Genomic DNA, 15,420 nt, shown 5'->3' with positions numbered 1-15,420 from the left:
CAAAAAACAAAACAAAAAAAACACAAACAAACAGAAAAAAAGAATACCACTTCTGGGCCAGAGTGAAAGTATAGTGGGTAGGGTATTTACCTGGCACAAAGCTGACACGGGTTCAATCTCTGGCATCCCATATGATGCTCTGAACCCTCTAGGAATAATTCCTGAGTGCAGAGCAAGGAGTAATCCCTGAGCATTGCCAGGTTTGGCCTCCAAACAAACAACAAATCTAACAACAATAAAACTACTACGTTTGAACAAAGCAAATAGTATAGCAAGTAGGGCACTTGCCGTGCATGCAACTGACCTGAATTCAATCCTTGGTCCCCCTTACCAGGGGACCCTGAGTGCAGAGTCAGGAGTAAATCCTGAGCAACACTGGTGCAGCCCCCCAAACCAACAACAGAAGTATCACCACTTCCTGCTTCATAGCTGAGAAAACAGGCTAGAGAAGGATCAAAATTCTGAAGCTAACCTTTGTCTCTCATATTCTATTATATCATGAAAGGCCTTAGGCTTGATCACTGGTCCAGGACTCATTATTTCTGATTCATTGGTAGCTTCTCCGAGCTCAGTCACACCCCTGGTTAAGGGGGCAATGCCAAGGCTGCAGTGGTATGGGGAGAGATGCCCACCAGTGAAGGTGAAGGTGAAAGTTGTACCCAGGCTGTGAAGCAAGGCAGTAGTTGCCAAGCAACTGCTGGTTTGGATAGGAGGGGTGACAGCCTCCTCTTGCAACACTGCTCCCCAGCCCTTATTCGTGTTTGGGCCCAGGCCTGCTGTTTACCTGCTGCCAGGTAACAGGTAACTAAGCCAACAGGTCTGCCCCCCTGGGGCTGTTTCTAACAACAGGCCCCCCCCTGAGAGCACAAAGAGAGTATAAAAGGCAGCCGCAGGGCTCCCTCACACATGTCCCTGCCACTGGAGTAGCTGTGGATACACACATACACACACAGATTCCCAAGAACCCCCCAGTCAGGCAAAATGGTAAGCAGGAGGACAGCCGAGGAGGTGCAGGAGGGTCCTGCAGTGTGTGTGTGTGGGGGGGAATCAGGGACATTGTGGGGGAGTGTCTGGTTATTCCGATACTGTGTAGGCAGTGAGGTGGGATGGAGGAAAGAGGCTCTGAAAGTGGGTTCTGAGATATGGGGAGTATTAGGAGTAGTGGGGGCCAAGGCTCTGAGCTCTGGGGCTCAGAGTGGGAAGTAGATTCTGAGGCCCTGCCTGCCTGCTGCATGAAGGGTCTTTTTCTGTTTCTGTACTGCCCAAGTCCTTGTCTTTTGGGCTTTGGTCATACCCAGTGGTGCTCAGGGGCTACTCTTGGCTCTGCACTCAGAAATCACTCCTGGTGGGCTCGGCTAACTATATGGGATACTGGGGATAACCTGGGTCAGTCTTGTGCAAGGCAAACGCCCTACCTGCTGTGCTATCATTCTGGCCCCTCAAGTCCTTGTTTTGATGCCATGTTAGGCATGGAGTGTGTTCCCCCTCCCATCAACAGCTCGGGTGGGTGTTTCTTTTGTTTTATTTTTGAATATATTAAACTAACCCTTTTTTCTGTTTTGGGGGGGGGACCACACTCAGCATCACTCAAGGGTTACTACTGGCTCTGCACTCAGAAATTGCTCCTGGGAGGCTCGGGGGACCATATGGGATGCTGGGGATCAAACCTGGGTTCGTCCTGGGTCAGCCATGTGCAAGGCAAACACCCTACCACTGTGCTATTGTCTGGTCCCTTAAACTAACCTTTAAACTAATCTTTTCTGATGATTCTCTCTTTACAATCTTTTGTTTTCTTTTTCCAGATTTTTTGGGGAGGGATGCTGGGCCTTATCCGATGATACTCAGGGCTGACTCCTGACAGTGCTCAGGGATCACTTCCTGCTGGGGCTCTGGGGACTGTATACAGTGGTGGGGACTTGAACCAGGCTTGACTCCTTGTATAGCATGTGTTTGACCTCTCTTAGAGGTGTTTAGCAGAGAATACTCCTGGTGCTGTGCTCATGTGTCATTCCAATTAATGTTGGGGGCCCATGCAGTGCTGAGGATTAAAGTTAGGTCTCCCACATGCAAAGCAAGTGCTACTTGCATCATCTCATCATCTGGCTCTCCAGCAGTCAGGATGGATGGGCAATTATTAGGAACATGGCTAGCACCAGGCTGTCCCTGCTCAGAACAGTCCCAGTTGTGCTCATGACCTTAAATAGGTGGCTGACCTCTCTGGGAGTCAGTTAACTGTAAAATGGAGGTTGTCAAAGTTCCAGGAGTGAAGTGGGTGCAGGGAAAGTTCAAAGGGTTAAATGCATATATGCGGGCCCGGAGAGATAGCACAGCGGCCTGTTTGCCTTGCAAGCAGCCAATCCAGGACCAAAGGTGGTTGGTTCAAATCCCGGTGTCCCATATGGTCCCCCGTGCCTGCCAGGAGCTATTTCTGAGCAGACAGCCAGGAGTAACCCCTCAGCACTGCCAGTGTGGCCCAAAAACCAATAAATAAATAAATAAATAAATAAATAAATAAATAAATAAATGTATATATGCATATGAGCTCCATCTTTGGTCCCTAAGAGCCTCAACATGGCCCCACACCCCCATAAAGGACATTGGGTGAAAACACTTAGATTATATTGGATATAAAGTATTTAGAGCATTACACGGGAGAGGGATAGAGTACATAGATCATTACCCTGGAGGGGTTTAGAGCATTATACTGGGAATAGAGTTAGAGCATTACACTGAATGTGAAGCATCTTGCCAGCACTGCATTCATGCTTCAGATGCCAAATAGCAAAACAAGGGTCTTCTGTGCCTGGGAGTTTTGGCAATAATCTGTCTTATTTGTTTGTTTGTGGGTCATACCCAGCAGTTCTTGGGGCTTAGTTCTGGCTCTACACTCAGGAATCACCCCTCATGGGGCTCAACAGACCATATAAGGTACAAGGATCTAACCTAGGTTAGGTTGTTACAAGGATCTAACAAGGTAAGCATCTTACCTGCTGTACTGCTGCTCCGGTCCCAAGGCAAGTGCCTAAACTCTTGGACTATCTCTCAGTCTGGAATCTTGGGCTTTCCTAAAATCATACAGGTTAGCTTAGTCCCTTAGTCCTGCTTCAGGGGCCAAGAAAGAGTTTTGTGTTTGTTTGTTTGTTTGTTTGTTTTGGTTTTTGGGCCACACCTGGCGGTGCTCAGGGGTTACTCCTGGCTGTCTGCTCAGAAATAGCTCCTGGCAGGCATGGGGGACCATATGGGACACTGGGATTTGAACCAACCACCTTAAGTCCTGGATCGTCTGCTTGCAAGGCAAACACCACTGTGCTATCTCTCCGGGCCCAAGAGTTTTTTGAGCAGCAGCCTTGAGTCAACTAGAGAAGAAATTTCCCTGCCCCAGCTGCATGTCTATAAAGGGGAAGGTACAGCCATGCACAGCCATCACAGGTCCTCTTGTACTGCCTCACTGGCATTTATAGCTGTGACATGTTCTTTCTGCTTTTCTAGAACTCTTATCTCAGAGTCCCAGAAACTTCCCTTGGACCTTGCATGCCTTACCAACAGCAACTCCTTTTCTTCCTTTCTTTTCTTTCTTCTTTCTTTCTTTCTTTCTTTCTTTCTTTCTTTCTTTCTTTCTTTCTTTCTTTCTTTCTTTCTTTCTTTCTTTCTTTCTTTCTTTCTTTCTTTCTTTCTTTCTTTCTTTCTTTCTTTCTTTCTTTCTTTCTTTCTTTCTTCTTTCTTTCTTTCTTCTTTCTTTCTTTCTTTCTTTTTTCTTTCTTTTCTTTCTTTCTTTCTTTCTTTCTTTCTTTCTTTCTTCTTTCTTTCTTTCTTTCTTTCTTTCTTTCTTTCTTTCTTTCTTTCTTTCTTTCTTTCTTTCTTCCTTCCTTCCTTTTTCTTTCTCTCTCTCTCTCTCTCTCTCTTTCTTTCTTTCTTTCTTTCTTTCTTTCTTTCTTTCTTTCTTTCTTTCTTTCTTTCTTTCTTTCTTTCTTTCTTTCTTTCTTTCTTTCTTTCTTTCTTTCTTTCTTTCTCCTTTCCTTTTTCCTTTCCTCTCTTCCCTCCTTTCTTCACTTCTTTTTCTTTTCTTCCTTTCCCTTCTTTTTTTTCCTTTATTTATTTTTGTCTCTTTTTGTTTTCAGCAATGCTCAAGGATTACTCCTGGTTCTTCATTCAGGAATTGTTCCTGGTGTTGCTTAGGGGACTATATAGGATACTAGGGATCAAACCCAGACCAACAGAAGCAAAGAAAGTATCCTATCTGGGCCTGGAGAGGTAGTACAGTGGTAGGGTGTTTGCCTTACACACGGCTGACCCAGGACTGACCTGTGTTTGATCCCTGGCATCCCATATGGTCCCCTGAGCCATAAGCAATTTCTCTGCATAGAGCCAGGAGTAAACCTTGACCACCATTGGGTGTGGCCCCAAAATAAAAATATAAAAAAAAAAAGAAAGTAGCTTATCCACTGTACTCTCTCTCCTGCTCTGGTGTCTCATTTCTTTCCCAGGCTGAGATGGTTGATTATCACATTCTGCCAGAGTTTTCTGAGCCCTTTAATGTTCCTCCAGATGCATAGTCACTGAACAAATTAGAATCTATTTTTTTTCGGGGGGAGGGAGTTTGGGGCCACATCCTGCAGTGCTCAGAGCTTACTTCTGGCTCTGTGTTCAAGGACTACTCCTGGTGGTGCTTTGGGAACCATATGTAATGCCAGGGACTGAACCTGGGATAGTCTTATACAAGGCAAATTCTAAACCCCTGTAGTACTCTCTGATCCTTTTAAAATTGTATGTACTTGGAGTGGGGACACAAAGAGAGAAAGCACAGCAGTGCTGTGGCTAACCTGAATTCAGTCTCTGGCATCACATGGGGCCCCTCATGCACCTTCTCAAGTGATCCCTAAGTACAGACCCAGGGCTACATGAAAGGCAAGTTGCCTTAACCTCTATACTGTAACTGGCCACCCTACCCACCTATTTTGTTTTTGAGTCACTCTGAGCAATACTGGAGGCTATTTATTTCTCACTCCCTGCAATATTCTGGTAGTAACCCAGGCCTCCTGAAAGCAGTGAATGCTTGGGCTCTAGCTCTTTGAACCATCTCTCCAGCCCCTGTAAGATGTTACAATCAAATGCACCTTCTGTTTCCTAGAGGATTTTTGGTCACACCTGGTTGTGTTCAGGGGTTACTCCTGGCTCTGTGCTCAGAATATGCTTCTGGTTTGGGAGAGCATATGGGATGCTGGGAATCGAACCCATGCCTTTCCTGGGTTAGCCACATGAAAGACAAATGCCCTACCACTGTGCTACCACTCCGGCTCCTCCTAATTGTGGGTAGCTGAAGCCTAGGAGATGGGGTCAGGAGAGCCAAGCCTGGGAAATTTTATTCCCCACTCAGAGTAGCATTCAAGGTAGGTGGGCTCTGGCCAGGCAGGGCATTCTGCAACCCGCTTCAGCGTGTTCCCTGCTCTCTTCCTGCTCAGCGCGAGTGTATTTCTGTGCACGTGGGTCAGGCCGGTGTGCAGATTGGCAATGCCTGCTGGGAACTGTACTGCCTGGAGCATGGGATCCAGCCGGATGGGCAGATGCCCAGCGACAAGACCATCGGGGGAGGGGATGACTCCTTTAACACCTTCTTCAGTGAGACCGGAGCTGGCAAGCACGTGCCTCGGGCTGTGTTTGTGGATCTGGAGCCCACTGTAATCGGTGAGTGATGGGCATGGTCTGCCAGGGCTCCCCATCCCACAACCAGTTCATCACCACACCTGGAGACCACCCGGATGGGACCCACAGCTAGAATCCCAGCTGTGGTGCTACTACTTAGAGTCAAACCCTGGGGGCCAGATCACATTCCCTTTCCACCAAGACTTCAAAGTCAAGGGATCTTCTAGGGTTGTATTTGGGGGATGCTGATCCCATTCCTATGGGGGTAACTGGAACTCCTGGGGACCAGCTGTGAGGGGAGGGAATTCCTCAAAGTTGGCTCATTGCAGATGAGGTTCGGACGGGCACATACCGCCAACTGTTTCATCCTGAGCAGCTCATCACCGGCAAGGAAGATGCTGCCAACAACTATGCAAGAGGGCACTACACCATCGGCAAGGAGATCATCGACCTGGTGTTGGATCGGATTCGAAAGCTGGTACAAGGGAGGAGGCTGGGAAGGAAGATGACAGACATCAGATGGGAAAAGGGCAGCTTCTGCCTGGGAAAGCTTCCTGAACAAAGATGGGAGAGGGCAGGGTGCAAGTTCTTCTGGCTTGAAGCTAGGCAGAATAGCCTGTAGCACAAATGTGACTACCTGGCCAAGAATTGGAGATTTGGTTGTTGGAGAGATAATATGGAAGCTAGGGTAGACTGAGGTTCAATCTTGAGCACCTCATATGGGCTTGAGTCCCATCAGGCCTGAGTGCTGAGCCAGGATTAAACACTAAAAACTGCCAGGTAAGGCCCCAAAACTAAAAAGGGAAAAAAAATGTAGGGACCAAAGAGATAGTATAGTGAGTAGAGTTCTTGCCTTTAATGTAGCTGCCCAGGGTTTTATCCCTGGCACCCCATACCTTCCCCAGTTCCTACTGGGAGTAAGCCCTGATCACCACCAATAAAAAAAAAAAGAGAAATAAAGAATGGGGTGTGGGTCCGATGAATGAATAGGTATTGCCAGAATATTATCTAGAACTGTGAGGCTGCAGGCAGAAGATCCTTGGAATATGCCAAGATCCCGACAGCACTGACCCAAGGTGTTTGAGACCTTGAAGTTCAACAAAGGGTGGCAATCAGGCACGTAAATTGTTTCAATCATTGGAGACGCGTGTGAGGTTAAATCAGCTCAGTCTGAAGCTGATTGTATTGACAAGAGGCTCGATTTGCCCAAGTTCAGATCTAATTTGAACCCTTAGAAAAGTCTTTCGTTTTATGATACTTGGGCATTGGAAACAACCCTGGTACACTGAGTTAGTCCATTTCTCTTGGCCTTCGTTCCCCAGGCTGACCAGTGCACAGGCCTGCAGGGCTTCCTCATCTTCCACAGCTTCGGAGGGGGCACCGGCTCTGGCTTCACCTCGCTCCTCATGGAGCGCCTCTCCGTTGACTATGGCAAGAAATCCAAGCTGGAGTTCTCCATCTACCCAGCCCCCCAGGTGTCCACGGCCGTAGTCGAGCCCTACAACTCCATCCTCACCACGCATACCACCCTGGAGCACTCCGACTGTGCCTTCATGGTGGACAACGAGGCCATCTACGACATCTGTCGCCGCAACCTGGACATCGAGCGGCCCACCTACACCAACCTCAACCGCCTCATTGGCCAGATTGTGTCTTCCATCACTGCATCCCTGCGCTTCGATGGGGCCCTCAATGTGGACTTGACCGAGTTCCAGACCAATCTGGTGCCATACCCCCGCATCCACTTTCCCCTGGCCACCTATGCGCCTGTCATCTCTGCCGAGAAGGCCTACCATGAGCAGCTGTCTGTGGCTGAGATCACCAATGCCTGCTTCGAACCGGCCAACCAGATGGTGAAGTGTGACCCCCGTCATGGCAAGTACATGGCCTGCTGCCTGCTATACCGTGGGGATGTGGTCCCCAAGGATGTCAATGCCGCCATTGCCACTATCAAGACCAAGCGTACTATTCAGTTTGTGGACTGGTGCCCCACGGGCTTCAAAGTGGGCATCAACTACCAGCCCCCTACAGTGGTGCCTGGGGGGGACCTGGCCAAGGTGCAGCGTGCCGTATGCATGCTGAGCAATACCACCGCCATTGCCGAGGCTTGGGCCCGCCTAGACCACAAGTTTGACCTGATGTACGCTAAGAGGGCATTTGTGCACTGGTATGTGGGCGAGGGCATGGAGGAGGGCGAATTCTCTGAGGCCCGGGAGGATATGGCTGCCCTCGAGAAGGATTATGAAGAAGTGGGGATGGATAGTGTTGAAGGAGAGGGTGAAGAAGAGGAGGGGGATGAATACTAGGAGAATCCTGTGTGTTCTGGAATAAAGTCCTCTGGCCTCCTTGTCTCATGATTACTTTCTTGGGAGAAACCCTGAGTAGTTTTCTTCCTTCATGAGAAACCAACACTGGTAATTCTCTCTGGACTCCCAGAAAGCAGGTCTGATTTAGATTTTACAAAAGACAGAGCTGGAGAGATGGTAAAAGGTTAAGGAGCTTCTTTGCCTAGGGTTGACCCAGGTTCAATAACTACACTGAATACAGTTGTCTGAGTTCTTCCAGGAGGGATATCCCAATACCTTCATCCCCAATAAGTTGGTTAAAAAGTGACATCAGATTTTATTAAAGAGTGCAATTAGATGACCAGAGAAATAATATAGCGGGTAAAGCATTTGCCTTGCATGTGACCCACCTGGGTTAGATCTCCTGTACCACATATAATCCCATGGGTCCTTCCAGGAGTGATCCTTGAGCAGAGAACCAGCAATCAGCCCTAGATATCACTAGGTGCATCCCCCACAAAAAAATATGGTTTTAGGGAATGAAATAGAGATTTAGGGGAGCAAAGAGCAAAACAGCACCAGAAAGTAGGAAAAATAGTCTCAATTAAATAGGATTTGTTGGGGCAGAAGTGATAGCACAGTGGGTGCCTCCTATGTGGCCAATCCAGATTTACCCTCTGGTACCTCGAGCCTACCAGGAGTGATTACTGAGCATATCACAGTGTAGCCCAGAAATAAAAAAAAAAATTAAAATAATAGCATTGACTTGCAACCCTCTGATTCTGGTAATACTGCTTGGTACCACATAATCCCTAAACACCACCTTTGCACAGTGCCAGAAATAGATCCTGAGCACCATGGGTGTGACCGCCAAACCCTAGTACCCTAAAAAAAAGCAGGTCAGGAAAAAGACTCTCCCCTAAGTACATGGAGGGAATACAGTCATTCCTTGGGAGGGGGAAGGAGGTGTGGAGTGGGGGTGACAAAGGAGGATGTAGGGTGAGGGTGGGTAGGAGAGGAGGAGGTATGGGGGTGGGGTTAGACAATTGCATCACTAGATGAGGCAGGGTCTGCTCAGTTGTACTACAGGAGTGTGGAAGGGGGTTCAGGGAAAGTCTGTATTTTGTAAATGTGAGGCCTGGGGTTTGTTCCATGGCCCCCCAAATTTTAAAAATGGTCCTTGAGTGGACTGAGAGTGGCACACAGAACCAGTAAGGCCAGCAGGACTGAGGGTCCTGAAGCAGGGAGTGTGCTGGTGCTCACTAGTCTGCACTACATCATCTAAACTGCAGTCTGCCAGCCTACTCTGCAGAGTGGGGCCTTGTCTCCTGCATGCAGCTTTCGGTACAGAGAGTCCCTGGCATGAAGACAGAATAGAGTCCCAAGGGATAGCTCACTTACCAGCAATCTCCATCCAGGATCACCACTTTGACTGGGTTTGTTTCGGGAGCAACACTTGGTGATGCTCAAGAGCCATTCCTTCCTGGCTCTGTGCTCAAGAATGACCCTTGGTGGTGCTGTGTTGTATTAAATAATTAACAATGGGGCTGGATGGCGATAGATGGAGGCCTTTGTGCTTAGGCCCCAGCCACGTGGCTTCATTCCCCATCCAGCTGGCGGGTCCCAGGCCCAGGTGAAAGGCGGAAATCAGACATTCAGAGACAGGCATCAGGAAGCATTAACTTTATTCGTTCCCTGACCACCACAGGTGTGTGGCCTATCTCATAATCTTTTAAGCATTCAGCCATTCTAGGCTACCCTGCATCTTAACCCTTTCAGCAATCTTCCCTTTGGCCTCCATGCTGGTCAAAGACCAGAACACAGAGGCCCACAAGCCAGAGCGCCCAGCAGCGCAGAAAAGGCCCGAATCCCCTTGGTCCAAGGCTTATCTAACTTTTCCAAGACCCCTCCCAGGAATGGGCCGGGTCTTGCAGGTAAGGTCACACCTAATATCTGGTTCCCGAGACCCCTCCCAGAAATGGGTGGGTCTTAGGTATCTACACCAAATTCAGGGTCTCAGGTACACTACAGTGCTGGGAATTCAAACCAGCCTTGATGAAATGCAAGGCAAGTGCTTTATCCCCTGAACTTTTTCACAGGTCCCAACACTCACCACTTATTTTTTTTTGGGGGGGGGATCACACCTGGCAGTGCTCAGGGTTTACTCCTAGCTTTGTGCTCAGTAATTGCTCCTGGTAGGCTCAGGGACCATATGGAATGCTGGAATTTGAACCATCATCCTTCTACATGCAAGACAAACACCCTACCTTCATGCTATCTCTCCGGCCCCATCACTACTTATTTTTTGATGAGGAGTGGGAGAGTCACGCCAGTGGTGATTAATGGGACCATATGCTATGCCAGGGATGGAACCCAGGTTGACTACATGCAGAGCAAGTAGCTTCTGCCTGTGTCACTCAGACTCTTCCCCACTTTTTATAAAGAAGATGTTGACCTTAAGAATATAAAAAAAAAGGGGGTGGAGAGATAGCATGGAGGTAAGGCGTTTGCCTTTCATGCAGGAGGTCATCGGTTCGAATCCCGGCATCCCATATGGTCCCCCGTGCCTGCCAGGAGCAATTTCTGAGCCTGGAGCCAGGAATAACCCCTGAGCACTGCCGGGTGTGACCCAAAAACCAAAAAAAAAAAGATATTGACCTTTCAACCTAATGGCCCGTGCACATTGAGCCCAGCTTCAATGACAGCCCAGCTGTCATGCCAGGACTGGAGGAGCCAGGATTGGGATGGTGATGCCAACGACTTGCAATTGGGTCCCTCAGAGCTACCAGAGAAAGCAGATGTTTGGGTGGACACAGAGCCTAGGAAATAAGGGGACTCTGTGCTGTTTGAGGAGCCATCTGACTTAGAGAAGAAATAGCTGGCCTTGGCTGAAAAGAGAGTTTAGCTGACTAGAGTATATACTTAGCATGCAAGGACCTGGGTCTAATCCCCAGTACCAGTGTCAGTCCACTGAGAATGACAGAGTGACCCTGGGAGTACTGAGCCAGAAGTACTACTATGTGTTGGGGAAACAGGAAAGAGAAGAGAGAAGAAGGGGAGAGGAGAGGGGAAAGGTGAGAGGAAAGAGAAAGGAAAGGAAAAAGAGGAGGGAGAGGAAAAAAAAAGAGAAAGAAAGGAGGGAGAGCGAAGAGAAAGATATTCTGGCCTCTTTCCCTCAGTCTACAAACACACCCACCTGCTGTGCTAACCCTAGACAGAAGTTCTATGGCAGGGGGTACCCAGGAAAAAAGGGGTATAACCTATGTGACACACAGTGGGGATTGGGGCTTAAATTTCAGAGAAAAGATGCCAGAAACACATGCTCTGTGAGCTCTAGCACTGGGGAGGTAGGCAGGGCACATGGTTGGGGATCTTGTTTGCTCAGTCCCCTCCCACCCCACCCCTCCCATCTTTGTCAGGCAGTCCCTGTCTTGATGACATGGTATAGGAGAGAGGATGGCCTGGAAGCCGCAGGACAGCTGGCAGTGTCGATGGGGCCCTGGAGGAAATGGGCAGGTCCTACACAGGAACTGGGTCCCTCGATGGTAGCCCAAAAGTTGACATCCCCACCTCTTTTGTGAGGTTTATGGGCAGCTGTGTCCTGTGAAGAAGCAGTGTGCATGTGTGTAGGGTAATGGTGGGGGAGGAGTCTTGCTAAAAACTGAGCATGTCTGGTCCAGGGTCTGGTCCCTCAACGTCCCATCTGATCCTGAGAAAAGAACAGGGAAGGGAGGGCTCTCACTAGACAGAAGGGCCACAGGGCAAGGCCTGTCCTACTGCAGCCTAGAATGCCTGCCAGTTGTCTTAGGCCCAATACATGGAGCTGGTATGTCGTGAAAACACATGTTAGAGGGGCAAGGATATGGTTCAGAGGTGGCTGAGACCCAACCTGGGTGAACCACCTTGTCAGTGGGGGAAGCTGGAACACAGGGACTCTGTTTCCTCACTTCCTGTCTTCAAAATATTAGGTACACTCCACCCACCCCCAAGCTGCTCCCTCTTCCTGGCCAGCCAAATCTTCACCAGGGCAGACAGTGACTCAGAGCCTCAGAGGCAGGGAGAGGGTAAAGTCTGACACACCTCTATCTGGGCCTGTGAAGAAGGAATAATGGGGGGAGGGTCAGGAATCCAGTTTTTGGCACACAACAAAGGCAAGGGTTCCCTCAGGGCTACTGGGGCCTCTGAAAGAGAACACCACTGTTTATACCTTCAGAAAGGAAGGCTAGGAGGGGAAAGGGTCTTCTGGAGTGGTTTGTGGAGACAGGACTCAGTGGCTCCAAGTGGCACTCTCTGATTCTGCTAACACCAGGGTACAATCTCCTGCAAACAGATGTGAGCAAGAGGGCTTACTGGGGTGCCACCTCTGATGTATGAACATGCCTGCCACCAAAGGCAAGGTGCTCAGTCCTTCTAGAACATTCCCTACTGGCCCCCCCCCCCCGGCCCAATTCTGCTCAGGGTCACCATTCCTTCCAGCTTTAGGTCACAATCACCCTGAAGTACCTCCTCCTCTCCATTCTCCCCTACCCCTCCCCAGCACCTACTCTGTCTCTATCACTCCTTGGCACTTGCACTCTGCTGTGACGGTAACATTCCACTCTTACCTGTGGCCCCAGCCCTATATTATTTTAAAAAAACAACATGCTGTGTGTTTGAACAACTACTCCACGTACAGGCTCGATAATTCATAAGATTAACAAACCCAGAAGATCTACAAACAACAAAAATAGGTCTATACTGTAAAGATCAATCTCCTTCAGGCTGCTTCTTGGCAGTCAGCCCTGGGACTTCTCTGGCTAGTGTTTCCTGCCAGTGATATCGTCTATGCAGACACTCAAGTACGTATACATGTTTAGGTACTCTTTGTTCTACTCCTAATTTTCTTCACTTAACCAGAATCTAGAGAATGGTCTAGATCATCATATAGATATGCCTCCTCCTTTTTGATGGGTGGGGTCAACACCCAGTCAGGCCCAGGGCTTACTCCTGGCTCTGTGCTCACAGGATCATATTTGGTCCTGGTGATCAAAATGGGTCTGTTACATGCAAGGTAAGCATCCTAGCTCTCTGTCTAATCTTTCTGGCCCCAGCCACTCCTAATTTGGTGACAATACAGAATTCCACTGACTGTGGGCCTTTGTTCATATAACTCGAGGGCTATGATTTAAGTTGTTTCCAAGTCTTGGCTCTGGAAAAGAATGTTGCAGTCTTTGTAGGTATTGCTTTGCAATAGGCACATTCGTATGTTTTTAGAATTGCTGCTTCAAAAAGTAAGCCCCTGGGGCTTTAGCGATAGCACAATGGATAAGTTGTTTGCCTTGTATGTGGCTCACCCTGGACTGACCTGGTTCGATCCCTGGCACCCCATCTCCTGGCCTGTGAGGAGAGATTTGTGAGCACAGTGACAGTGACCTTTGAGCATTGCTGTGTGTAGCCTGAAAACCAAAAAAAAAAAAAAAAAAAAAAAGTAAAATAAAATAAATAATAAAAAAGTAAGCCTCTTTTAACTTTGCTATATCCCTTATTGTTCCTTTAGAATTTATACCAAATTACTAGCTTGTGTATGAGAATTTCTGCCCCCCACACCTTTGCCTGTTACATTTTGTTCAATGTTTTTCCAACTTAAAAAAAATCCTCACCAGTAAATGAAACAAAATGTTTTGCAGTCACTTTCCTTTATATATTTATTATGACTAAGACTTCTCTTATGTTTAAAATATAATATGAGAAGAAAAGATAATATTGGGGCCAGAGCAATATTTCAGCAGGTAGGGAATTTTCCTTGCTTACCCCAGGTTTGATCCCTATATGGTCCCTGTATGGTCCCCTGAGCCCTGCCAGGAGTGATCCCTGAGTACAGAGCCAAGAGCAAACCCTGAGCACAGCTGGGTGTGCCCTCAAAACAAAAAATATCCTAAAGCAAAAGGCAATATTTTCTTCTGCAATCTCTCTCTTTCTCTATCTCCCTCTCTATCTCCCTCTTCCTTTCTCTATTCCTCTCTTGTTTTAGAGCCACAACCAGCCATGCTAAGGGGTTACTCTTGGTTCTGCACTCAGGAATTACTCCTGGCAGTACTTGGGGAACCATATGGAATGCCAGGATTGAACCTGGGTTTGCCATGTGCAAGACAAGTGCCCTGCTTACTGTACTATAGCTCTGACCACCCCCTCTCTTGCCAGTAATAAAAATTGCATGGACTGGGGGCTAGAATAAGACTGAAAGCACTTACCTTGATTACTGATGACCCTAATTCTTGGCACTGTATATGGTCTTCCAGGCACTGCCAGGAGTGATACCTGAGTAGAGAGGCCATGCATGCCATGTATGTCCCCAGTTGCCTAGTGGTCCATATTGTTAATTTCATTTGTAAACTTTTTGTTCGGGGTGTTCCAGGTAATTCCATAACTATATTTTAATCTCCTGAACACAAAACAAGAGCTTACAATTCTTTCTTTCTTCCTCTCTTCTTCCCTCACTTCTTTCTTTCCTCTGTTATTTTTTTCTCTTGTATTTGGATTACACCCAGCACTGCATAGGAGCTACTCCTAACTATGTGCTGAGGAGCCACAAGCTCTTTACTCCATGTTCTCTCTCTCTCTCTCTCTCTCTCTCTCTCTCTCTCTCTCTCTCTCACCTCTTATTTATATTATTGTTCTTAATCTAGTTTGTTTATTTGGCTATACCTGGCAGTGCTCGGCAGCTATACCAGCTCAGTGTTTGGGGGCTGCTTCCAGTGATGCTTTGGAGGACCATGCGGTGCTGGGGATCAAACCCAGGGCCTTCCATATTCAGGCAAGTGCCCTATCATTGAACCACATCTTTGGGCTCCTATTCTTATTTTTATTTTAGGGGTAGGCACACCTGTCAGTTCTCAGAGCTTATTTGTAGCTTTGCATTCAGTAATTACTCTTAGTGGTGCTCAGAGGACCATGTAGGGTTCCTGGGATCAAACTTAGGTCAGTCATATACAAAGCAAGTACCTGCTGTACTGTCTCTCCCATCCTGGAGAACTGTAAAAAATTTGGGGGGGGTGGGTTTGGATCACACTCAGCAGCGCTCAGGAGTTCCTCCTGGCTCTACACTCAGAAATTGCTCCTGGCAGGCTCGGGGGACTATATGGGATGCCGAGATTCGACCTCCATATTATCTCTCCAGCCCCAGAACTGTGAAATTTTGAGCGATCTAACCTACTCCTTCTGCTTTTACCAAGGCCATTTAGTATCCTTGCAGTTGCAAAAACTTAATTCTGGCAAAAACAAACAAAAACCAAAAAAAACCCCAAACAAACAAAAATCTAAATTCAAGAGATATTGAACTGCATATAGAAATAACAAGAGGGCTACCAAACAAGAACTCTAAAGGGAAACTGGGAAACCAGCACCATGGCCAAGGCCAGGGCACTTCAGAGTTTGGCTCCAAGATCCTGTTTCTCCCAGCACAGAGGGTCCCATCTTACCTAGGCAGTAAGACAGACATTTCCTCCTCCGGACACTA

At 47.9% G+C, this 15,420-nt stretch overlaps 1 protein-coding gene across 1 annotated transcript; it reads left to right on the top strand.

Moving 5' to 3' along the window:
• Positions 1-966: 966 nt before the first annotated feature.
• On the top strand, positions 967-7,989 carry LOC126001208 (tubulin alpha-1D chain). Its single transcript, XM_049768417.1, has 4 exons — positions 967-984; positions 5,460-5,682; positions 5,970-6,118; positions 6,963-7,989. The coding sequence occupies exons 1-4, from the start codon at positions 982-984 to the stop codon at positions 7,944-7,946; spliced, it is 1,359 nt and encodes a 452-aa protein (XP_049624374.1). The 5' UTR covers positions 967-981; the 3' UTR covers positions 7,947-7,989.
• The last annotated feature ends 7,431 nt before the right edge of the window (positions 7,990-15,420 follow it).

The sequence above is a fragment of the Suncus etruscus genome, chromosome 2 (assembly GCF_024139225.1).
Source record: "Suncus etruscus isolate mSunEtr1 chromosome 2, mSunEtr1.pri.cur, whole genome shotgun sequence".
Taxonomy (NCBI): domain Eukaryota; kingdom Metazoa; phylum Chordata; class Mammalia; order Eulipotyphla; family Soricidae; genus Suncus; species Suncus etruscus.
This window is presented reverse-complemented; position numbering and strand designations above follow the sequence as displayed.